This window comes from Coffea arabica, chromosome 11c (genome assembly GCF_036785885.1).
Source record: "Coffea arabica cultivar ET-39 chromosome 11c, Coffea Arabica ET-39 HiFi, whole genome shotgun sequence".
In the NCBI taxonomy this organism is placed as follows: Eukaryota; Viridiplantae; Streptophyta; class Magnoliopsida; order Gentianales; family Rubiaceae; genus Coffea; species Coffea arabica.
In genome coordinates this window covers 28,787,901-28,813,247 of record NC_092330.1, presented here as the reverse complement: position 1 = coordinate 28,813,247, position 25,347 = coordinate 28,787,901, and the positions used below count along the sequence as shown (strand labels likewise).

Sequence of the window (25,347 nt, the reverse complement as noted above, 5' to 3'; positions counted from 1 at the left end):
TGTATAGATGGCATTTTGTTTAAGCCAATTCAACTCCAGAATTGGAATAATCAAGTCGTTGACATGCCATGGCTGTCCTACTTCCAATTCTCCTTTCTTCCTTATTCCTGTCAATGCCTATTCCATCTTCCTCCACAACCTATACTACTTTAACGAAAGGCTCATTGCTTTCTACACAGGATGTTCTAATTTCAAGCCCAGATGGGATTTTCACTTCTGGATTTCTCATTGTTGGTGAAAATTCTTATTGCTTCTCGATATGGTTCACCGAGGCACAGGATGGAAACTACACAGTTGTTTGGATGGCCAATCGAAATCAACCTGTCAATGGAAAACATTCTGGGCTCTCTCTGCAGGATTCAGGGAATCTGTTATTGACAGATGCAGGACAGTTCAGTGTTTGGACAAGTAATACAAAATCAAACTCTTCTGTCCAATTGAAACTTCAAGAGAATGGCAATCTTGTTCTCAGCACTTCTGATGGTGAATTCCTTTGGCAAAGTTTTGACTTCCCAACCAATACACTTCTTCCAGGGCAGTTGTTTACTAGTGAGACAATTCTTGTATCTTCCAGAAGCACAACCAATTATTCTTCTGGTTTTTACAAGTTGTACTTTGATAGTGATAGTGTCCTACATCTTCGGTACGAGGGTCCTGAAATAACTACTGTATACTGGCCTGATCCATGGTTAAATATTTGGGATGCTGGGAGATCATCTTTTAATGGTAGTAAGATTGCTGTGTTAGATGAATCTGGCTATTTTCAGTCATCTGATCTGCTGCAATTTTATACATCTGATCATGGCATTGGACCATTGAGAAGATTGGTTCTTGACGTTGATGGCAGCCTTCGGGTCCACAGTCTAGATAAAGCTAATGGAAGTTGGCGAGTTACATGGGTACACAATTCTGAACCGTGCAAGATCCATGGTATTTGTGGCACCAACAGTTTATGTATCTATGATCCTGAGGTTGGAAGAAAATGCATCTGTATTCCAGGATACAGGATGATAAATCAGATGGATTGGTCTTATGGATGTGAGCCTGATTTCCAAGTCTCTTGCACTAATGAAAGTGCTTCAGGTTTTATTCAACTCCTCCATGTCGAATATTATGGATATGATATTGGCTACTTTCCTAATTCCTCCTTGGAGAGTTGTAAAAGTTTATGCCTGAATTACTGTGAATGCAAAGGGTTTCAGTACAAATTTGATCTAACAATGGGCTACTATAGTTGTTTCCCAAAGACTATTTTGTTCAATGGGTATCGTTCACAGAATTTTCAGGATCCTATTTACATAAGATTGCCTGCGCTTAATGTTACCACATTGCAGAACTCTGACCAAGATTTTAGTTTAGAGTGCAAAGACCAAGTCACACCAATAGACAGACCCTATAACAAGATAAAACAAGATCGAGTGAAGTCCTATCTTTGGTGTACTTTGGCAGTTGGAGCTTTTGAGATCATCTGCTTACTCACTTACTTGTTTAAAACCCAATGGCGATCCATTGCAAGAATTCAAGGTTACCTTCAGGTTGCAACTGGATTCAGGAAATTCACCTATGCTGAGCTGAAGAAGGCATCAAGGAATTTCAGCGAAGAAATAGGACGCGGAGGAAGTGGTGTTGTATATAAAGGTGTGCTTTCAGATAGTAGAGTTGCTGCCATCAAATATCTCAAGGAAGCCATCCAGGGAGAAGCAGAATTTCTCGCAGAAATACGTACAATTGGGAGGCTCAACCACATGAATTTGATAGAAATTTGGGGATACTGTGCTGAGGGGAAACATAGGCTTTTGGTGTATGAATACATGGAGCATGGTTCACTAGCGAAAAATCTTTATTCAGATAAACTTGATTGGAAAAAGAAGTATGAAATTGCTCTTGGTACAGCAAAGGGACTTGCTTACTTGCATGAAGAGTGCTTAGAATGGGTTTTGCATTGTGATGTGAAGCCCCAGAACATACTTTTGAACTCTGATTATCAGCCAAAGGTAGCAGATTTTGGGCTCTCTAAATTATTGAATAGAAGTGCCATTGACAATTCAATGTTCTCCAAGATTAGAGGAACTAGAGGATACATGGCACCTGAGTGGGTGTTTAATCTCCCCATCACCTCAAAAGTTGACGTTTATAGCTATGGAATTGTTGTGCTGGAAATGATAACAGGACGGAGATCCACTGGGAACCATGCCAATGATGAGAGCAATGTGGTGGAGCCAAGAAGGCTGGTCACTTGGGTAAAGGAAAACATTAAGGGAACTGATGAAAGAGCATCTCAGATGAAGGATATTGTAGACCCTACTATAAAGGGTGGCTTTGACATGAGAAGGATGGGAATTCTGATTGACGTAGCTCTCAAGTGTGCAGAGGAGGACAAAGATGCCAGGCCTACTATGAGACAGGTAGTTGACATGCTTCTTCATCAAGACTGCAATGAGTAGCAAGGCAAGCATCAAAATTGCAGATGATGGTTTCCAATTAAAACTCAGGCCAAATTGCACAATTATTAATTTTTTTTTATTTGTCCTTTTTTTGTTTGGTGGGTAGTATTTGGTGTGCGAAGATTTGTGCTCAATCTGTGCTTGGCTCCATTGGCTGTTCATTGCTGTGAATAACTAGCTGACTTTAACGCAGATGACTTTCATGAGAATCGGTTAATGTTAAGATGATTATGGAGATTAATGAATATTATAGCATAGAGCCGATGTGATTGATACTTCTTTAGCTAATTATAAAATGCGTGTCAAGTAGTGTAGAAAAGGAAGGTTGAATTGATTGGCAGGATTCATTTCTTAATTGCAGGCATTTGTTGTGTAAAATGGTTGACCTGTCAAAAAGTAGTTTGCATATGACAGCAGCAGTTGGTTAAAATTTACAGTAGTTGACTTCTTGTGATTCTCAATTTGCACTAAATATAGGACAGAGGGTAAAAATATTTATTTTTCAAAATTAGATTTCTGTAACTATTGAGGATTCAGAAAGAGTGGACATTTTGTTTCTTAAAGGTGTGTTTAGGGGTGTAAACGAATTTAATCAAATGAAGCACCCTACTGTTTAAATTTGTTTGATTAGTTTAATAAAAATGAAATTGTGTTTAAGTTTAACTTGTTTATTTATCGAGTCGAACAAAAACGAACTTTTATCGAATCAAGTTCAAATCGAACTCAGATAGATTGAATTTTTTACCTATAAATTTTAAAGTTATGTTAATCGAGTCAAGCTCGAGCCAAGTTTAAAAGTTTATCGAATACAAAATTGCTATTCAATTTTGGTGCTATTCAATTTTGGATTGATTAGTTGGTAAACCAAGTTCAAATGAGTTTTTGTCAAACCAAATTTAATTTGAGTATTGAGTAGCTTGGCTCATCTTTCAGCATGTTGCTCTCCAATAATGGCTAATTTGTAGCTTTCTAAGTGGTCAAAAGAACTTATAGTAGAATCAACAGATATGCAACATCATCAACTGATTTATCACCCCAACAAAAGTATGTTAGATTTTAATATCTAACTTGAAACCTTCAATTCTTCCCATTAACTTCAGTACTTTTTTTTTTCTTTTATATCATTACGCATAATCCACAATGTGCGACCAATAAATATTACAACAAATAACCTACAAATCAGGAGACGAAATTTACTATTTAGTTTGAATAAACTCACATTTTTTAAAACTTACTAGAGTAAATTCACATTGAGTGAGACTTGAACCTAAGATTTTTAATCTCTAGGGGTTCAACTTTGCATATTAGACTAACGCCTCATCAACATTAATTTCATTTCTCTAAACATCATTTTCATTAGTTTTGATCTTTTGAAATACTCAATCTCTCAAATTAGTTTCGGAGCTATATGCATTAAACCGCTTCAATCTTTATCCTCCATTGCACTTTAGCCCCATCAAATCACTAAATAGACTCTTTGCCCCTTGCTTTATGTTTTAAGACAAAAGTGTCCATTCCATATTAATTATTATTTTATTTCTTTTCTCTTCTTTTTCCACTTTTTCTACTTGTCTCTTTTCTTTGTACTTCTTAATTTTTTGCCTTTAATCGGCTACTTTCTTCTCCTTGATATTATTATCTATATTATTTCTATCTTTTTTTTTATCTTTTGTTAGTGAAAGTAATAATGATCATAAAGTCTATGCTATAAAAAATATATGTTATCTAGGGGCATAGATTACTTCATATATTACTTAAATTAATATGTCTAGAGCTTAGAATAAATTAAATTTTATTAACAACAGTAATAAATTCATATCGTAATAACATAGTGGTTAATCAACTATACATAAAAAAATAAATTAAAAAATTGGTTACTTTATTTTTTGGGATGTACTATAAATAAATAATATACACTTTTTTATTATGATAGACATACATCAATTTTTTTAGTATACAAATTGTCTTGAATTTTTTAATATGTAAATAAATAAAACAAGAATTAGATTATAAGTAAAAAATAATTACAATATTATAATAAGAATAAAAATTAGTAATACTAATAGGAAAGTGAAACAAAACAATGACATGAGAGAAGTGAAAAAAAAAGTAAAAAATTAAAAAATAAAATTAAACAAAAGTAGTGGAAAAGAAAAACGAGGGAATGAATAAACAAAAATAAAATAATAAAGCCACTTTTGTCTTAAAATATTAAATAGGGCGCAAAGTGCTTATTTAATGAGTTTAGGGGGGCAAAGCGCAACTAAGGGTAAAATTTAGGAGGGTGTTAGTGCAAACCCTTAGTTTCAATTGTTTTACGTAAGTCCAAAATGAAGTAAAAATTGATTGAATTTTGGCACAGTAGACAAATATTAAGACATAAATTATTCAAAGGGAAGTTACTAAACTGATCTTTTATCTTCGGTTTATTATCTAGGATTTTTCAAATGAGGGAGCACTTTTTGGTATTTTAGAAGTAATGAGGACTACCCTTTTGGACAATGTGGATGTCTTGGTTTAATTCTATTTCTTCAGATTTGGTGGATCATATACGCACCGCTATACCATCTTTAATTTTCAGGTTTTTGTGGAAATCGAGAAATCATGCTCATTCTGAGGAGGTAACATTTGATGCCCAACAAGTAATTTTTATGGTTAGTAGGTTCGTTGAATAACTGGGTGCTGCTAGGGTCTTCAAACCGAGTCGTTTCCTTGCTAGGGACTTGCTTCGAGGGGAGGTTTGCTTTGTGATCATGATGTTAATTTGATTTTTGCATTCTATAAAGATTTTGGAGAGGTTGATGTATTAATTAACAGCTGAAAGTTTGTCACTGCTGCATGGCCTTTTGTTATGCCAAGAAAGGGCTATTATTCACGGTCTTTTGGTTGAAGTGGACTCGAAAACTCTTGTTCGCAGGCTTCGCACATGGGCGGTACCCAAATGGCCACTTTGCAATGTACTAAGGAGAATTAGAGGGTTGTTACTGGATTTCTCTTCTTCAGTGGTTCATGTTTGTAGAGAGGCCAATGGTACAACTGGTAAAATGGCAGGGCTGCAGCTTCCGGAGGATGTTTGTTTGGATTGAGCATTATTTTTCCAATTTTATTTACTTACATCATTATTACAATTTCCAATACACATTTTTATATTCCCAATTACCTTTTTATCTCACATACATCACATCACAAAAAGTGCTACATTACAATTTCAACAACTCCCTTCTATTGTTAGATCTTCCTTAAATTTAGATAGGCGGGAATTTCCTCATGTTCGGTTGTAAAGGAGTAGCTCGTTTGCTTGAACCTACGTATATTGCCTTCTTGGTCATAGTGGTTTTCGAACTCTTGTATTATTATTATTATTAATAAAATAAGGAACTGGCATCCCCATCCTGGGCACGGAGTTTTGTCCAAAAAAGATGAGGGAGCACTTATTAAGATAACTAGATTACATGTTACTATGTGTATGCACGCACTCACACTAGTTGTACTTCCTATAGTTAAACTTTTTTTCTAAATTAGTTTTACTCTTACAAAAAGAAATTAAATCTTGAAACCATGTTAACGAGCAGGAGTACAAGTGCTGATTCAAGCTCAAGCTATCGAGCAATAAATCGAGTCAAGCTCAAGCTTGAAAATGCTATGGTTGAGTGTTTCTCAAGCCTAATCAAGTATTACTAATTATTTGATCTTAAATTTAAATGTTTTACTTATTATTCAAGTTTTAATTTTTAACTATTTTACTTATTATTTAACATTTATTTCGAATGCTTGAGGTGATGGGTTATTGAAAAGATTTGGTTACATTTTTTTTTTATAAAAAACATTAATGAGAAAGGGTTGATTGAACTCAAAATCAAACTCAAGCTCTAAAAGAAGATATTTGACAAATTCGAATACCTATATTTTTCAGTTAAATCAAGCTCGAGTAGAATGCTACTCAAGCTCGATTCAACTCCATTGCACTCATGTTAACAAGTGCTCCCTTCATCTATCATCACATTTTTAGTTTCTTATCTTTGTAAAAAGGGATCAAAGTAGCACATGAAAATTAAGTAAAACAAGTGGACTAGTCACGTGAATTACACCTGCACCATTAACAAAAAGAAAAAACCCAAAGGCAAATAATGACAATTTAGTCTCTTATCTTAAAAGTCATACACAATGTGGTCCCTTACTTATAATGACAAACTAATTTTGTCCATCAGCTTTTATAAACAATCAGCTAATGTGGTACTTTTGTATTAATAAAATTTAGAGGCCCTATAATGGTTTCCATGACAATTGATTTATATAAATACCATAAACAAAAAATTTTCTAAAGGATTCATCAAGCTTTTTAAAACTTAGCTATAATGTTTTTTCCAATGAGGAAAATAGTCCTTTGTTCCTGAAAAGAACTCAAATAAATTTTAAACAAAAATTTATTCATGTTTCCTTAAAAATTGTGAAATGAGATTGAATAATTCTAGCATTTATGAATAATATTTTTAAAATTTATAAAATAATTTTGGTATCTCGACCATTACATTTTCAGCTCGTGTTTTTTTTTTTCTCATGATATATGTCAACAGTAACTTGTTAAGTATTTTATAACTTTATGCAAGTTACCTGAAGCATTTTGATGTATTTTATGTCAAAAAATTATTTTTGAGACCTTATTCAAGATGAGTTGATTCTATGTTGTTATCGCAAATACCAGAGAATTTGCTGAGCTCATTTTGCTAAAATGCTTCACACATACAACCAATAGCTCGTGGTTTCAAGAAAATCAAGGTGGTAGGTGGGTAATCATTCTTGATTCTCTTTTTGTTTTATTAAAGAAAGACAAAAAAAAAACTAAAAGGAAAAATGGTAAAGTGCTTAATTTAGAGTTAGAATCTATTTGGGGTGAGTTGAATTTACCCAAAAAAAATCACTTAAACAATCTCTCAATTTGATACTAACTCTCAATCTTTCCTAAGAAGATCATGTTGACCAAGCCTTTTAAAGTTAAGAGACTAAATTTATTCACCATGATAAGTGGAGGCCCAATGGCTGAAAAGTAAGAATTCAGTAAAATTACATGTATAATTCCATGTTATGAGTGTCTCTAAGTCTTGCAAAAATAAAAGTATAGATTAGGTTTTGTATAGGAACAAATGGAGCAAAATGTTATCAAACTATTACCTTTTATCACTATTCACAACTTAATTTTTTTTGTTTTAAAGCCAAAAATGTAATTTAACTTTTCCTTAGTCAGAAAATATCACTTAACTATTTTTTTTAACCAAAAATATCACTCAACTCTTTAAAACGTAACTTTTTAGTCATTCTATTTAAGTTTGTGTATTAAGGCCATAGGAAGGCCATACATATGACTTGCATGAGTGATCATTGAAGAGTAAAAATGTCCAAATTTTCTTTTAGGGACAAATTTTGAAAGAAACGACAATGTTCTTAGCGTCAAAATTAGTTATATTAAAGGATCAAGGACTTTAAATAAATTACATAGCATTTGCTAACCTATACCTAATTTTCGAAACAAAGGCTCTCACTCCCAAAATTGGGCCACTTGCACAGAACCTAATAATGGCGAAATCTTCGCCTGAAAAGACAAAATATAATCTACATGGACCTAAGAGAAGTCCATACCCAGTGCGCGAGCTAGCTGCACTTATGTTTTCTGTGGACATCACCTAAGCTACTATCAAGAATCAATACGGGAGATTTAATGAGATTTAAAAATTTTTGTTGTTCAATAGGAAGAAAACTAGTAGTTAGACGACGAAGTCGACCATTTTTTGTGCATGATTTTTTTTTTTAAACTAATTTGTCTCTAGAACCCTTTTTGCTTGTCACACGTGATTTTTTTTACGGTGTGTAACGTCGAAATTTAATAGAATGATCAAGAAATTACATTTTTAACAGGTGAATGGTATTTTTATCTAAGAAAAAAGTTAAGTGATGAAAAAGGGTAATAGTTTGATGACATGTTTCACCATTTACTCCTTATATGTATTCAGGAAAAGTTTAGGAAAGGAAAATTAGAAATTCGAAAGGGAAGAGAAGTTTGACAAAATTCGTAATTGGGAAGTCCACTACTGCAAGGTTATATATAGGGACGCTGCCCGATTCCACTTTCGAAATTTTCTTTTTACTTGCTCAAGGTGCGCATGCAACACAAACTCTGACATGAATAAGTCCATCCGTCAAGATCTTCTTTTCACTGTGCTTGTATTTTGTAAGTGGCTTTTTTTCTATCGACCATCGGTCTCCACTCATAGCCAGCAGCCCTTTGCACTTGTTTGAAAGGAAGTTTTCTATCAAAAAAATTTATTTTACGTTTTTTATAAACACATTTTTCAATCACCTTTTTACCTTACATATATTAAATCGTTACAATGTATATTTTTTATAAAAATTTCAGAAAATTACAATCTAAACCCAACCTTAAATAGCGCAAGTACTTTCCAAACTTAGTTAATAATAATGTTGATAGTAAATTTCTTCCACATAGAGCAATACTAAACATTTAATGCAACATTAAACAACGATGTACTTTCTTTCCGATGTCTATTGAGCTTAGCTTGAACACAAGCAAATTCCAAAAAAAAAAAAAAAAAAAAAAGGACGGGAGAAGGCATTTGTTTCCAAAAAAAAATAATAAAATTATATGCATGTTTCATTTGTAAATTCGACGGTTTTATGTGCAAATTTATGTTAAAAAATTTCAACTTTTGTTTGCATGTAAAACTGTTGTTTATAACAGTGCATAGGTGATTTGGCAAGTGAGGTCTTTTAGTGGCCATTTGAAATTCTTTTATTGGTATTGGATCAATTACTAGACTTGTCCAATAATTGAATTGAACCAAAACAAAATTTCTAGAATTTATTCGAGCTTTCACCCATTTTTTTTTTGGAATTTTCATTTGTCCTTTTACCAAATATTCCCTATTATCCCATACTAGCATTATATTCTTCTTTTATTTTTCAACGTGGAATCTGGGTTGATTGATTTTTTCTTTTTGACATTATAAAACTCTAGATTAACATGAAAACTAATATTGTAGAATTATCTTGTGATCAAATCCCATGTTAGGTATAACTTCCGGTTTCTTCTACTCCTTAGCACCTTGCTCCAACTTGCTACTGCAGCTATAACGTCTATGGTGATATTTGAGGAAAAAAAAATATAAACTTCCAGGTTTCAAGTTGTGAAAGTTAAGGCAATGGACGTTGTGTGGACAAAATGTCTTGTTTGAATTGCTATTTTTTCCCAAAAAATATTTTTAGATTTTCCGTGAACACACTTTTTAATCACTTTTTACTTTACATGCATCAAATCGCTATAATACATTTTTTTTTTTACAAAAACTCTAGAAAATAGCAAGCTAAACAAGCTCGTAGATTTACAAAAACTAATTGCTCGCGCATCGCGCAAGGGTGCCCGAATGCCCTAGAATCTCTGCTTAAGTTTGTTCTGAGAGTAAAACACATTTAGCTTTCATTTGTCTGATCTATTAAAAAGAACAATCTTTGGAAAGATTACTGTGATTAATTCAGTTTGTTTAAGTTTATTAATAGAAAGATTGATATATGGCGAAGGCAAAGCAAATAAACTTAAAAACTATCTTGAATATGGATCACAAAGGTTTGGTATATCCATTGGACAAAATTCAAAGTACGTAGCTCACCTAACATTCTATTATCATAATCCTTGCTTAACAGGAGGTGGGCAAAAAAATTTGGCTTCTTTACAAAAAAGGCACAGTAGCTAAGAAATTTATTAAAAAAAAAAAAAAAAAAAAAGCTCCTGTTCACCATTACGTGCAGTATTTTACAGCTATCTCCAAATGCCTAACAACCTTAACGCCAAGCAGTCTCCCAGCTGCTTGTGATAGGTTACATATTTGCTACATCGAGATCATATCCAAGGTTTGACAACTTAAACGTGTGATAAAAACAATATGAGACCTAAACATAATCACCGGCGCTGTCATCGATCCATACAGTTTGGTTTGTGTTGTTAAACTCGAATCGGACGGATATGCCGGTCCATCAGAATTGGCCAGGCATCTGGTCCGAGTCTCGTTAAAACAGTATTTGTCAAAAACTCAGTAAAAAACACAGGTTTAATCGGAAATCATTAGAACCTGCTAGAACCTGATTTTTACATTTTTAACTTCTTGACTTTTCTTTTTTTTTTTTTATTATTATTCATTCACCAACCATTGCTGTTGACTAAACCAAAGATGATGGGCCATATTCTTCCAAGCGGTAAGTTCCTCGTTTCCTTGTGACTTTTCAATTTTGTGACTCTTTTCCTTTTTCCAGCTTTGGATCCCTACAATCTTTAGTGATTTAATTTATCCCCTCATTGTTTTAACAAAGTGCCAAATTAATTCAATGCATTTTTAAAGTTAAATTTCTATCGATAATTCTTTATATTTCTAAGTCAGTCCTTTTGGACTAAATCTAAATTCCTCAAAAAGTTTTAAACCACCAATTTAAAGGAAATATATATATATAAAGCCGTAAACTACCAATTTGAGGGAAATTTTTTATATATTATTAATATGTATTTATGACATATTTATGATGTTATTCAGTTTGACCCTTGGACTAATTGATTGAACCCATTGACCCCTGATCTCTAAATTCCATCGAATTTCAAAACATAGCGTATAGTAGTTCATCGATGGGACAAAAAACTTTAGATATTTCATACGGATGTCTACATCCAGAGACGAATGATGCCCACAATTCAAAGTATCAAATCAAGCCTGACAAATAATTCTTACCTATTTGGTTACCATTAATCACCAATTCTTTGAAATAGTTCATATCAAATAAAAATCAATCTCTTGCTAAAACCTATACAATTCATTAAAATCAAACTACAATATGATTGCAAAAGAAGGCCCCTAGCAAAGATATGGAAAGAAAAAGCAGAAATTAAAGATACACGCAACAACAAAATTCAAAATCAGCATATATTATACGCCATTGTAGCTGTATAAAATGAAAATGACATGGTCGCAATGCTATAATTACCAGTTTCAATTTTCCGATGAATAAAGGTCCAGCAACTAAATCTTTTTGAAACTAAGGAATAAAAAAAAAATTTTATGACACAAATTATCCTTGGATTCATAAATATTTTGATAATAGGAGTATTTAATATAAAAATAACTTGATCTATATGTAAAAAAAAAGAAAAAGAAAAAAAGGAATAAAAGAATCACATCAAACCTTAAATGTAATATTTAATTGACAAACATGTAAAGAAAAAAAATGTAGTTTTTTAGAAAATACAATTTCTTCGAAAGGGGATTCAATATTTCCATTTCGACTAAGAAACAATTTCTTTTCATTTTTTTAACCATCACGAATATAGAAGTTTTATTATGACTGTTTTTTTGTAGTTTTTCTTTCTTTCTCTTTTACAATTGTAAATCCAATTATTTTCTTACTAAAATACTTACATTAATTTTTCAAAAACTTTAGCAACGCAAGGATCATTTGTGTTATGAAGTTTTCTAAGGAATTTTTTCTTCATTCTTCTTTGGTTTTGAGAATATTTTCTAGAAAACATGCGCCTACAATCACTAATTTGCTAATCTTTTCTAAAGTCTCATTTAACCCTATACTATTTTCTATCTATGAAATGAAAAAAGTGTCGCCGCAAATGTAGTGTGCAGCTCATGTGCTATGAACTCCATCTATTTAAACCAAACAAGTCGACGAAATGGTGCTTTGGATTGAATGGATGATAGGTATCTGTTGTGTGGAGTAAATGAGTGATGGATGTAGGTAGAATCACAGCGGGTCGGGTATCTTTAAAAATCTTATTTATCAAACACTAACACGTATATCTAAGTTTTTTACCAAAATCTATCGAGTAACCCTGTGTATTTTAGCTCTTGTTACTAAAACCTATCACTCTCAGATTTGGATTATTCATCGGATACTTTCTACTTACTAATTTAAATAGTTTAGAAAAAGGCAATTAACTAGTATCAAACTAAATTAATACATACAACATGTTAAATTAACACATTACATTAAATTTTAAACTTTGGTAGAGCCATAGAACCTGCATGAGAGGAATTCAACAGTTTATGAAGGATAAAATTAACATTCTTCCATAAAATATGGACATGGATTTGAGGGTCAATCAAAATTAAGGCATAACATATGCTTGTGGGATACATACATACATACATACACATATATGTGTGTGTATATATACTTATGTGTGTGTATATATATGTATGTATGTATGTACATATATAAATAAATAAATATATATATATATATATATACATGAATGCCAGGTCTCTTTTGTTCAGTTACCATTTGTTTTTTCTTTAGTTGTACAGATGATAGGCATATGGCGGGAAAGAACTCAACTGTATTACCCCAGGTTTGAAAGTATATCTAAATTGCTAGATGTTTTAAGATTTGATTAAATTTTTAAGCATTACTATAACTCACATAACCGATCATTCCTGACTATTTGTCCATGTTATAGATAATTTGGATTATGTTTTAAAGGGAAAATAATTAAGAGTATTAACTAAAACAAACATGAATGCTTGAAGCTAGAAATAGCTTGCGCCAAGACTTGTAATATGACTCCAGTGTTATAACTTACTTGGTTTACCTTAGTACACTAAACTCCAGGCACCTTTGTTTGCAACACCTTCGCCATCTTGAATGGTAGGCCAAATTATACAACTAAAGAACGAAAATTGATTAAAATTGATCTCTAGCTGCATAATTTTATACATTTGCAAGACTTTAAAATCATAGTGTCATACAAAAAGTAATTATTGTCAAGCACATAATCAAGAGTTCGTCTAAATATATTTATATATATATTTTTTCAATTATCGGTTATTCACGTTTTACTAATACATGTAAAACATTTAACTCATAAATACCAGTACGACAAAAATGCTTTACTTCTTCCAAATTGCATAAAACAATAAGTAGAGAATGACCATTAGCAGCAAAGTTAATGGTGTAAAGATTATGCCTTTTAGTCTTGATGGTGATCTATTATGCAAGAGGAAAGTAGGTAGCAGAAATGCGTCTCTATCCATGAAAGGCAATTGCGTGTTCTTTTAACTTTTTACAGCACGGGTAGGTGCTAGGTAGCTATTATTTTATATAAGTAGTTTCCTATATATCTTGTACTAAGAGGTTCTTGGCTGTGCTAAGCACAGCCTAGGCCCCTATAATGACCAAATCAAATGAATAGAAATATATTTTTTCCTCTATTTAGGGTAAATAAAAAAATAAAAATCTGTTACTATATTTTTCATATAAGATTAACAGTAATATTTGTGACATAGCATTCCTAAAATCATAAGTTACCAATCAAGCAAGTGCTTAACAATATAAGACCAAACCAAACCAAAAAACCGTTAGCATTGTAGAAAATAACAGAAGATGATAGAAGATTGGCAAGTAATTTTACAAATTGTTTGATGTCCTCAAGTGCAAGTTAGTCTTATAAAGATAGAAGACGACATGTTGATTGTCTAATATAAAGTGCAATGATAAGTTACAATTACATAATATCACATATTGAGATCCATTAAGTTGTGCAACGGGACATATTCTTAATGGCTGTCAATATTGTGTCAAAAGATGCAAGATTAGCGCAAGGTTCCTATGGCGGGCCAGGAATACGTCCAGGTTTGAGGGGCGCAAGGTTTCTTGGGCTCAGGTTCGGGTCTCCATCATTTCTGAATTGCAAAGGTTAATTCAAATCCACTTTCCGGGGATTGCGCGTTTGCCTCGCCAATGGGAGGGCTTCCTGGAGGTTTTGTCGTCAACTCGGAGGGTGCTAATAGCTAAGGTGGTGAGGTGGATTTTCGCTGTGGAGGGTGCTTTTAAGCTTAACACTGACGGCTATTCTACGGTTGGTGGTAGTGGGGGCGGTAGGGTGATTAGGGATTCGGGGGGGGAACTTATTATTGCCTTTGCAGACTCTTTTGGCCCCCTAGATTCCCTGCAGGCTGAGGCTCGGGCTCTCCTGTTAGGGTTTCAGCTGGGGCGCTGCTTAGGGATTTCTCAGTTGTTTGTTGAATCCGATTGCTTGGTCTTGATCAATTGCTTAAAGGGGGTTTGGGGGGTCCCCGCGGTGATTCGGCCAGTTGTTCGTGCTGTTCGGCTGGTTACCTCTGCTGGCCATCAGTTTGGTCATTGCTACCGAAAGGGGAACATGGTGGCGGATTCGCTCGCAACGTTTGGGGTGGAGTGTGGCTTTCGTTCTATTTTTACTTCAGCGTCTCAGTTACCCCAGCGCTCCAGGGGGCTCTTATCTTTGGACATGCAAAATTTCTGTAGTTTTCGTTTTTCTTTTAGGATGTAGGGATCTGGTTGGTTCCTTGGCGTTGTGCTCTGGTTTTGATGAATAAAAGGTTTGTTTTGGGAAAAAAAAAAAAAGATGCAAGATTAGCAATTCAATTGTAAAGTGCAAACAAATGATTAATGAAAAGGCCACATGATACGTTCCTCGATCAACTTGTTTCGAGACACGTAACACGTTTGCCCAAGGATCTAGCGAGAATGTCCAACGCTTGGAATTGCGGGATCTAGAACCAAACGGACGACACGATTGAATTCAAGACGGTAGTACGACGACTCCAATGAAGGTGACTACTCCACGGGATAGGTCGGTAGAACAATCTACGACGAGATGCAAGATTGCTCAAAACCCTTGCCAAAGCAAATAAAAGGTTCGAACACTCTTCTTAGAGGAAGGAACGAAAATAAGACAATTTTATTGATAAAAGTTCTGACCCTTAAACCTTACAAAGCAAGCCTATTTATAAGTTAAAGTGACTAAAACCCTAAAGGCTAGGAAAAGAAAAAAGTCGGCCCATGCTCTTGGAACAAGATGGGCCGGCCCATGCTCTTATTTAATCATTAACTAATTGCTAACTAATTGCTAGGGCCTAAGGCCTTATTCTCTTGGTGGCCCACTTAACTCTTCGTGGGTTTGGATCATGGTGTAAATGACTCGATTGTCTCTCTCCAAGCCCTCAATATCTTTGTGAACTCCATGTTGGTCTTGGACAACTCTAACCAGAACTTGGAGTGATTCTTTGAAGAGTTTGGCCCGTGCACGCGTGATTGGGCCCAATGGGACTCAGACTGGGTCATTGCGTGGGCCGAGACTCGTGCACACGTCAGTCCCCTCCTCTTGAGAAGGATTTGTCCTCAAATCTAGATGGGGATGGATGATACTAACAAGAGTTAGTAGTATGATAACTCAAATCGATAGTGCATTTGGAGGTCAGCCACGTTGGGAACAAATGAAAGGTCATGAGCTAAGTTAAATGCCGTTTGGTCAGCTTCATGAGGCTCTCAAACAAGGACATACGCCAAGATAGGAAAGAGCTTGTGTAAGGCTCGCGAAACTTCCAAGTATTAATCCAAAGCTCTCTAATCAACCTTTGGCCATGGATTGTCATATTGTCACCTGACATAAGTGGCAGCAATGAAGTGACGCGCACTCCATACGAATCGCATGAATTTGTGCAAGTTGGAGTTGGTAAAGTCAGCTCATGGTAGCCAGCTTGTGGACGCGGGAAGAAGCATGAACGTGCACCACTTTCAGCAGGAATAAGCACGAAATCGGGTTGCACGTCCTTAACCATAGTTGAAAAATTGTGGACAGCGTTACAACCTACGAAAACAAAATAACCTTCAACTTGAAACAATTCAGAAATCAGGTAAAGAACTAAGGGTACATTATTAATTAAATGGTAAGAAGGTGTAGAACAAGATTTAAATGAGAAAACTTCCTTTGACACTTCAATATTCCTTCCACCGATTGATTCAACTTGAGATTCCAGTGCTAGTTCTTTACACTTCTCATCAACACCTACGTAAGAGCAACAAGAGTTAGTACTAGTAACATGCTCAAAATAAGGCAAAGGTGATGAATGAACCATAGGTAAAGAACAAGAAGTAGAATCTGGAATTTCCCCTTTAAGATGAGCTCGAATGAATCCTCCAATGGCGCGGACAGACTTGAATGGACATTGTTCCACAAATTGATACCAAAGAGATTGAGTTCATAGAAGACAAACTCCATGGAAACTCACAAAGTGTCCAAGTGACTTCGGGATGGAACATGCCATGACCAACTCTACTTGACTTTGTTTAACCTGCATAAAAGAAGAGGTACTAAGCAAAACACATGTTAGCCGGTTAGCAAACAAAATGTTCACATTTTCAGCTTTTGTAAACACGGCCAACTCCTCCTTGCTACTATTCACTAAGGCCAAATTATTCTTGTCTTTTTCCACTCCATTCTTCTCGGGCCATTGCTCACTCATTGTACATGAGGTTTGATTTTCATTGTCTATCTCATGTTCATGGCTCAATTGTAACTCATTCATATTTGGCTCTTCAATCAACGAGGGACTAGGATGACTTTTCCCTTTATCACCACCGGTTGACACATGATTAAGTTGCTCCAAATGGGAATCCAACACTTGGCTAAGTCTTTCAATCATAGAATCAACCAATGTTTTAGTCCGACTTCGGAATTCATTCTTTGCTTCACGAAGCTTTGATTCAATTCGAGAATTCTCAAACTCCTCGTCTTGATTGTCAAGACACTTCTTAGATGAACCTCGTTTGCTTGAAGTTGACCTCAATTTAGATGCTTTACGCAAACTGCTTTGCTCATTCTCATACTCATCACAATCTTGTTTATAACTTTCATATACACACAAAGCACGGTGGCGTTGCATCTCCTCCCGGAGTGAATGATACCCACGTTGTGAACTAGATTCCATGGAACTGTGCTTGGAAGTAGGCCGCTTGGAACCCCTCCTCTTGAGAGGCTCATTCTCCAAGAATTCTTGGTTGTATGAGTAAGAAACAACTCTGCTAGGCATGATTGCGTGACCTGCAAAAATGGTTAGCAGAGAAAAGGAATTTTCCTCCCACACACAAACTCACGCATGTACACTCTACTCTCGTGTATCACTCATCCTCGTATGTTCGCTCAAAGCACTCTAATGATCTTACCTAATGCCTTTACCTGTCGGTTTAGGTAGGTGAGAAATGCTGCTCAAGCCCAAATAGTTGTCACCAACTTCTTCCTCAAGAGTAATCACGGAGATGTAGGAGAAAGTGTAGGGAAGTGTTCCTAAAAATTAGGAGAAAATATAGGAGAGTTTCCTAAAGTGGATGAGAGAATATAGGAGAATTTTCTAAAGTGGATGAGAGAATATAGGAAAGGTCCTAAAAATGGATGAGAGAATTTAGGAAAGTTTCCAAAAAATGGATGAGAAAATTTAGGAAAGTTTCCTAAAAATAGATGAGAGATTTTAGGAAAGTTTTCAAAAAAAAATATGGATGAGAGAGTTTAGGAAAATTTCCTAAAAATGGATGAGAGAATTTAGGAAAGTTTCCTAAAAATAGATGAGAGACTTTAGGAAAGTTTCCTAAAAAGGTAGGAGAGAGAGTGTCCAAATAAGTACAAACAGTTATCCAAGTGCTTTACTTAGTTTCCTAATTGATTTTGGAAACAAGTTAGTTTTTGGAAACCTTTTGAAAATCCTTTTTCTCTTGAACAACTTTTGGTAACCTTCATGAAACAACTTTTGGTAATTTTCTTGAAATAACTTTTGGTAACTTTCTTGAAACAACCTTTGGTAATCTTCTTGAAACAACTTTTGGTAACGTCCAAATTCTACTCCAAGAAAGATTGCACAAATCAGATTTGGTTCCCTATTCAAAACAATTCGATTGCCCCTTTCTTTCCTTTCCTTTTTTTTTTCTCTTGCCAACCGATTGCTCTTTTCTTTCTTTTTTTTTTGTTTTTGTTTTCTGTTTTTTTTTTCTTGACTACAACTATCAACCACGACACAAAACAAGGAAGTCCACAAATAATAACTACCAAGAACTCCAAGATCTTTCAAGAACTTTCAAGGAAGTTGTTAGGAACTTCAGAAATTTCAAGATTGTGGTCAAGAATTCAAGAAATTCAAGATTATTGTAAATTCTCTTCAAGATTCACAAAATTCCAACAAGTTTTGCCAAAATCCAGATTTGAAAACCAAGTAAACAAGTTGGATAACACAAACAATAAGGCTGGACAGATTTGTATTCGGGATGAACAGTAACCATGAACAGTGTCTGTGAACAGTGCGATGAACAGTGTCGGTGAACAGTAATGGTGAACAGTGACCTTTTTTTTTTTTTTTTTTAACAAGGCAGCGGACAAAACACAAAGACCCTACGACACAACTACGAAAAATAATGATATAATGAAAGATACCTCTACCAAAGCTCTGAAGCCAACTGATACGTTCCTCGATCGACTTGTTTTGAGACACGTAGCACTTTTGCCCAAGGATCTAACAAGGATGTCCAACGCTTGAAATTGCGGGATCTAGAACCAAACGGACGACACGATTGGATTCAAGACGGTAGTACGACGACTCCAATGAAGGTGACTACTCCACGGGATAGGTCGGTAGAACAATCTACGACGAGACGCAAGATTGCTCAAAACCCTTGCCAAAGCAAGTAAAAGGCTCGAACACTCTTCTTAGAGGAAGGAACGAAAATAAGACAATTTTATTGATAAAAGTTCTGACCCTTAAACCTTACAAAGCAAGCCTATTTATAGGCTAAAGTGACTAAAACCCTAAAGGCTAGGAAAAGAAAAAAGTCGGCCCATGTTCTTGGAACAAGATGGGCCGGCCCATGCTCTTACTTAATCATTAACTAATTGCTAACTAATTGATGGGGCCTAAGGCCTTATTCTCTTGGTGGCCCGCTTGACTCTTCGTGGGCTTGGATCATGGTGTAAATGACTCGATTGTCTCTCTCCAAGCCCTCAATATCTTTGTGAACTCCATGTTGGTCTTGGACAACTGTAACCATAAATTGGAGTGATTCTTTGAAGAGTTTGGCCCGTGCACGCGTGACTGGACCCAATGGGACTCGGATTGGGTCATTGCGTGGGCCGAGACTCGTGCACACATCACAAGCAAGTTTAGTGTTTGTTATCACGCTACGTCTTCAAAGGACTTCCTTGTGCAAGATTAGCTGGAGCGAAAGTTGAGGGTGCATTGTGGACAATGAAGCGGGTGTGTCAACTTCAGCAGAATTTGAACCAGTTTCAAGAGTCACAATTTGAAAAACTAAGGCTCTCTTCACTTTGGTCACTGGAGGTGGCATTTTGGTTGCATTAGTAGAAGATTCAGCAATGGTATCAAGTAGTTTTTTGGTTGATGGACTGAAAATTCATCCTTCTTAGCATACTGTAGGACAGTAGCATAAAGGTATGGAATTTTTTCATTGGTTTCTGCAGTCGTGATTGCCATTAGAATGTGAACTAATGCCTCAGTAGCATATGCCTTGACAATACTATACTTGCCTTCCTTTTGGCCTTCATGATCTGCCTCACAGTTGCGTGTGAAGATGCTAGTTTAGGAGAAAAGTTAGGCTCATGCAATTTTTTGTTTTAAAGTATAAATAATTATTAAGTGTATTCTAAAATAGCAGCTATTTGTTTGGAAGTAGAAGTTTTTGTTGTAGATTCTGATTGGAAAAAGACTTGGGCAATGATATGCAAATCATGAGTAATTTCATATTGTGCAAAAAGAATTGGATCCCAATCATAAGTTATGAAAAAAAAAAGTGCAATAGCCCAATGTTGAGCATTCATTCTATCTGTCCTCGACCCAGACAAATAGTATAAGACATATGAAACAACTTTAAAACAAAGATAAAACCAAATGGATATATTGTTTGATTAAAGTTGGGAAAAAGACTAAGTCACAAAGCGTAGCAAAGAACTTTATTTTTTAAAAACAAAAATCTTCTGCTAAACACACAATGTACTACTAATTTCAAGCACAAACAAATCATTGATATTTTTCCTACTCGATCCTTTTTTTTACATAGTCATTCTAATGATTATACTCACTACACTTTTACATAGTGAGACCAGTATTTATACCCAAGCAAAGGTCCATAGAAACCAAAATATTAGTTACTTGTTGTTATGTGTGGCTTTGTCTCATGTCATTCTTTATACAATGGATTCTTTGCCTGGACCTATAATAAAATTAAGTACGCACCAAATCAAGAAAGATTTAGTGAGAGTATTTAGACTTTTGGGTCATTAAACCTTTGTTAAGCAAAAATATTTTGGGCTTTCTTGTGTTTTAATATTAGGTATTTTTTGTGTTTAAGCACACTTTTCCAAGGTATTTTTTGTACTCTCTTCTTCATAGTGGAATTCTGCTTCTCTTCTGTACGTAGATGTATGTCAATTTGATCGAACCACATAAATTTGTGTTTTTATTTTATTTATTTTTATTTTATTATTTGTCTTTTGGGATTTTCAAGAAAACTTTTGTCAATTTCTTGGGATTAGACTTAACAAATTGGTATCAGAATTTCTTTGAAAACTTTGGGTTCTGTGGTAACAATGACAATAACAAAGACTGTTGTCGAGAAATTTATACAAGAATGTCAACTTCGGGATGTGGCAGCTCAAGATGGAAGCTATTTTGGTTCAAGACGAAGTTGATTTAGTGATACAGGGAGTCGAGAAAAAGCCAGAGTGTGACAGATACAAATTGTATTGAGATGAATAAGAAGACTAGATCTAGTACTATCTTAAATCTCTCTGGCAAAATTTTGCAGGAGGTAGCCATTGAAATTTCAACTAAGACTATGTGGGACAAGTTTAAAACTTTGTATATGAAGAAGAAAGTTGAGAATCACTTTTATTTTAAAAAAAAAAGTCTGTAGATGTTTCGGATGACTGAAGGTACATCTATACTCTCACATCTTGATAAATTTGATTTAATTATTATGAATATGGAGAATATAGACTCAAAAATTGGTAATGAGGATCAAGTTCTGTTACTTTTGTGCTCCTTTCTTCAGTCCTTTAAATATTTTCGTAACACTATGATTTATGAACAAGAAATAATTTTATATTGAAAAATTAAATCTACATTAAAATCTAAGTAGCAGATAGACAAGAATATTATCAAAAAAATTAATGAAGGTCAGGCGGAAGGCTTGGTTGCTAGGAGCAGAACTGATAAGAGAGAATTTGACATTAGTAGATCTAAATCTAAATCTAAATTCAGATATAGGAATTTGGAATGCAATTATTGTCACAAAATAGGACACATTAAGGCAAATTGCTTTAAATTAAAAAATAGATTAAATCAAAAGGGGAAACCTGATGAGAAAAATACTGAAACTGCCAAAACTCTTGTTGCATCTGAGAATGATGAAAATATTTTTTTTGTGACTGATGACAGGACAAGGTCTAAAAATGAATAGATTTTAGATTCAAGGTGTTTTTATCATGTGTGTCCCAATAAAAATTTGTTTTTAACTTATGAACCTTATAATGGCAAAATTATTTTGATGGAAAATAATGCTATCTGTAATGTTGTTGGTAAGAGTACAGTCCGAATTAAAATGCATGATGGTATTGTGAGGACACTCACTAATGTTAGAGATGTTCCGGATTTGGAAAAGAATCTCATCTCTTTGGGCACTTTGGAGTTTCGTAGGTGCAAATACACAATTAAAAACTACATTATAAAGGTTTCTAAAAGTGCTTTTGTTGTTTTGAAAGCTCACAAGTCTGGTATTTGTTTGTATTGTAAGGATCTACTATCACAAGTTTGATTGCAGTTTTGTCATCATCTTTATCTGATTTTGATATCACCAAATTATGGCATATGCGTTTGAGATATATGAGCGAGAAAGGCTTTGGCATACTAAGCAAAATGGGACTTTTTTGCGATCAGAGTCTTGAGCCATTGTAATTCTATGAACAATGTGTTTTTGAGAAACAAAAAAGAGTTAGTTTCGTTTCACTAGCAATTCATAAGACAAAATTGGTGGTGTCATTCAAGATTATATTCATTCAGATTTATGGGGTCTAACTCGTATTCTTTCTAAGAGTGGTATCAAGTATATGTTGACTTTCATTGATAATTATTCAAGAAAAGTTTGAGTTTATTTTATTAAATAAAAGAATGATGTTTACCTCACTTTCAAGCAATAGAAAGTTTTGATTGAAAAACAGATAAGTAGACAGATCAAGCGGTTTAGAACAGATAATGACACGAAATTTTGCAAAGGTGAATTGGATGAGTTTTGCAAGAATGAAGGAATTATTCGATACCACACTGTCAGGATGAAATTTCAACAAAATGGTATGGTCAAACATATGAACAAAATAATTTTGGATAGAGAAAGGTGCATAATCTCTAATGAAGGGTTGACAAAGGACTTTTGGACAAAAACGATCTCTATGACTTGTTACATTGTCAACTGTGCTCCTTCTGTAGCTCTTGATTTCAAAACTCCTGAGAAAATATGGTCAAGTACTCCTGCTGATTATTTTGATTTAAAAGTTTTTTGTTGTCCAATATACCTGCATGTCAATGATGAAAATTGGAGTTTCAAACTAAAAAATGTATTTTTCTTGAGTATGCTTTTGGAATAAAAGGGTATAGGTTGTAGTGTTCTAATCCTAAACTTTTAAATTTATGATCAGTAAATATGTTATTTTTTATAAATTCTCTATGTTATCTTTCAAGAAGAAATTTTCTAATTCTTGTTATGCAGATGATAGTATGTAGAAGCAAGTAGAGTTTGAGATTGATAGTCCTGATCTTTCTATTCAATAAATATCAGTAAATGCACTTGAACCTACTGATGAAAATAATTCAGAAGAAGAGCAACTTTCCATAGTCAAAGATAGACCAAGGAGGGATATTTGAAGACTACAAAAATATGCAGATTTGGTTGTATATACTTTGTCTGTTGCAAAAGAAAATGATGGAATTGGTGAACCTACTACCTATTCAGAGGCAATCTCTTGCGATGATTTTACGAAGTGATTGATTTTGCATATAAATTGAATCACTCCACCGAATTGAAACTTGCATTCTTGTGAAACCGCCTTCAGATAAAAAAACTGTTCAATGCAAATGAGTTTTTAAGAAGAAAAAATGTATTCCAGGGGTTGAAAATATAGGGCACAAAGCATGATTGGCTGCAAAAAGATATAGTCAAGTACACGATGTTGATTTAATAATGTATTTTCACCTGTTATTAAATATAATTCTATTCATGTTTTGCCTGATTTAATTGTCAAGTATGATTTGGACTCGGAGTAGTTTGATGTTAAGACAGTTTTCTTACATGATGAACTTGAAAAGAAAATTTATATGAAGTAACCTCAGGAATTTGAAATTAAAGGAAAGGAACACTATATTTGCTTGCTAAAGAAATCCTTATATGGATTGAAGCAGTTTCCAACATAGTAGTATAAGAGCTTTGATTCTTTCATATTGTGTTATGATTATTCAAGGAATATGTATGATAGTTAAAGAACACTATGTTTATTTGTTAAAGAAATCCTTATATGGATTATTTGTTGTTTTATGTTGATGACATACTCATCACCGCTAAAAATTTGTCAAAAATCCACACTTTAAAATTACAGTTAAGTAGTGAATTTGACATGAAACATTTGAGAGCAGCTAAAAGAATTTTTTGCATGGAGATCAAGAGAAATTGAGGAATTGTAAAACTATTCTTGACCCAGAAAAATTATTTTGATAAAGTCCTCGAGAAATTTGGCATGAAAAATGCTAAATCTGTGATTGCTTCTCTTATTAGTTATTTTTGTCTATCTGTTACTCAGTTACCATAGTTGAAGAGGAAGATTATATGGCATTGGTTTCTTATTCCAGTGTAGTTGACAATATTATGTATGTGATGGTTTGTATCCATCCAGATATTGCACAAGCAATCAATGTTGTTATTAGATATATGTCTTATCCTGGAAAAGCATATTGGTAGGTTGTGAACTGGATTCTCAAATACTTGCGAGAAAATTCAAATAGTTGCTTAGAATTGGGAGAAATTATGACACTTTGATTGATTTTGTGGACTCTAACTATGCCGGTGATCTTGATAGAAAAATATCACTTCCAGATTATGTATTTTGCAGTGGTAGTTGTGTAGCTAGTTGAAAAGTTACTTTACAACTTGTTGTAACCTTATCTACTATGGACGCAGAATATATGGCTGTGATTGAAACAATAAAAAAAGCCTTGTGGTTAAAGATTTTGTTTGGCGAGTTCAATCAATGGCGGAGCTAGAAAAAAATCTTAGTAGGGGCAAAAATAACACTAAAATTTTTTAACTATTCTTTTTCTAATTTTTTAAGCAAAAAAATAAATAAATTCACCAACAAGTACAAATGATATGTATATTCCATGAAAAATAATAAAAAGACAAACTCAAAATTATTAATGTAATAATAATTTTATTTCCAAAACAAACTAAACTATTTACAATTGTTCACGATGAGTTTTCATATTTTGATAACGGTTTACAACTTTCTCATTTTCAACTTCATGAAGTATATTTTTCTCAATATAAGTAACTAAACAATCATTCATCCAAGTGTCTCCCATTCTATTTTGTAACCGATTTTTCACTATATTCATAGCTGAAAAAGCCCTTTCTACTGTAACTGTAGCAATAGGCAAAATCAAAGCCAACTTAAAGAGCATATAAACCAATGGATACACAATATCTCTCTTAGTCTCTACCAACCTTTGAGCTAGATCAGAGATTTTTTCTTAAATCGAGAAATTCCTTAGCTAATTTCAAGTTATTAATATAAGTATCCAATTCAGTGTCAAGTGCAAGAATATCCAACTTAGAAAACTCACAAGGATAATGTTCTGCAAGATGAATCAACTTGTTCTAATCAAATGCTGCAAAGGAATCACTTGGGTTCAAGCATGCCAAACAAAGAAGCAACTCCATATTGATTTCATTGAAACGATTGTTGAGTTCTTGGAGTTGTAAATCT

General features: G+C 34.1%; 1 protein-coding gene across 1 annotated transcript; it reads left to right on the top strand.

Moving 5' to 3' along the window:
* The first annotated feature begins 98 nt into the window (after nt 1-98).
* Nucleotides 99-2,689, top strand: LOC113716665 (putative receptor protein kinase ZmPK1). The gene has a single exon (XM_027241060.2). The coding sequence runs from the start codon at nt 114-116 to the stop codon at nt 2,442-2,444; it is 2,331 nt and encodes a 776-aa protein (XP_027096861.2). The 5' UTR covers nt 99-113; the 3' UTR covers nt 2,445-2,689.
* The last annotated feature ends 22,658 nt before the right edge of the window (nt 2,690-25,347 follow it).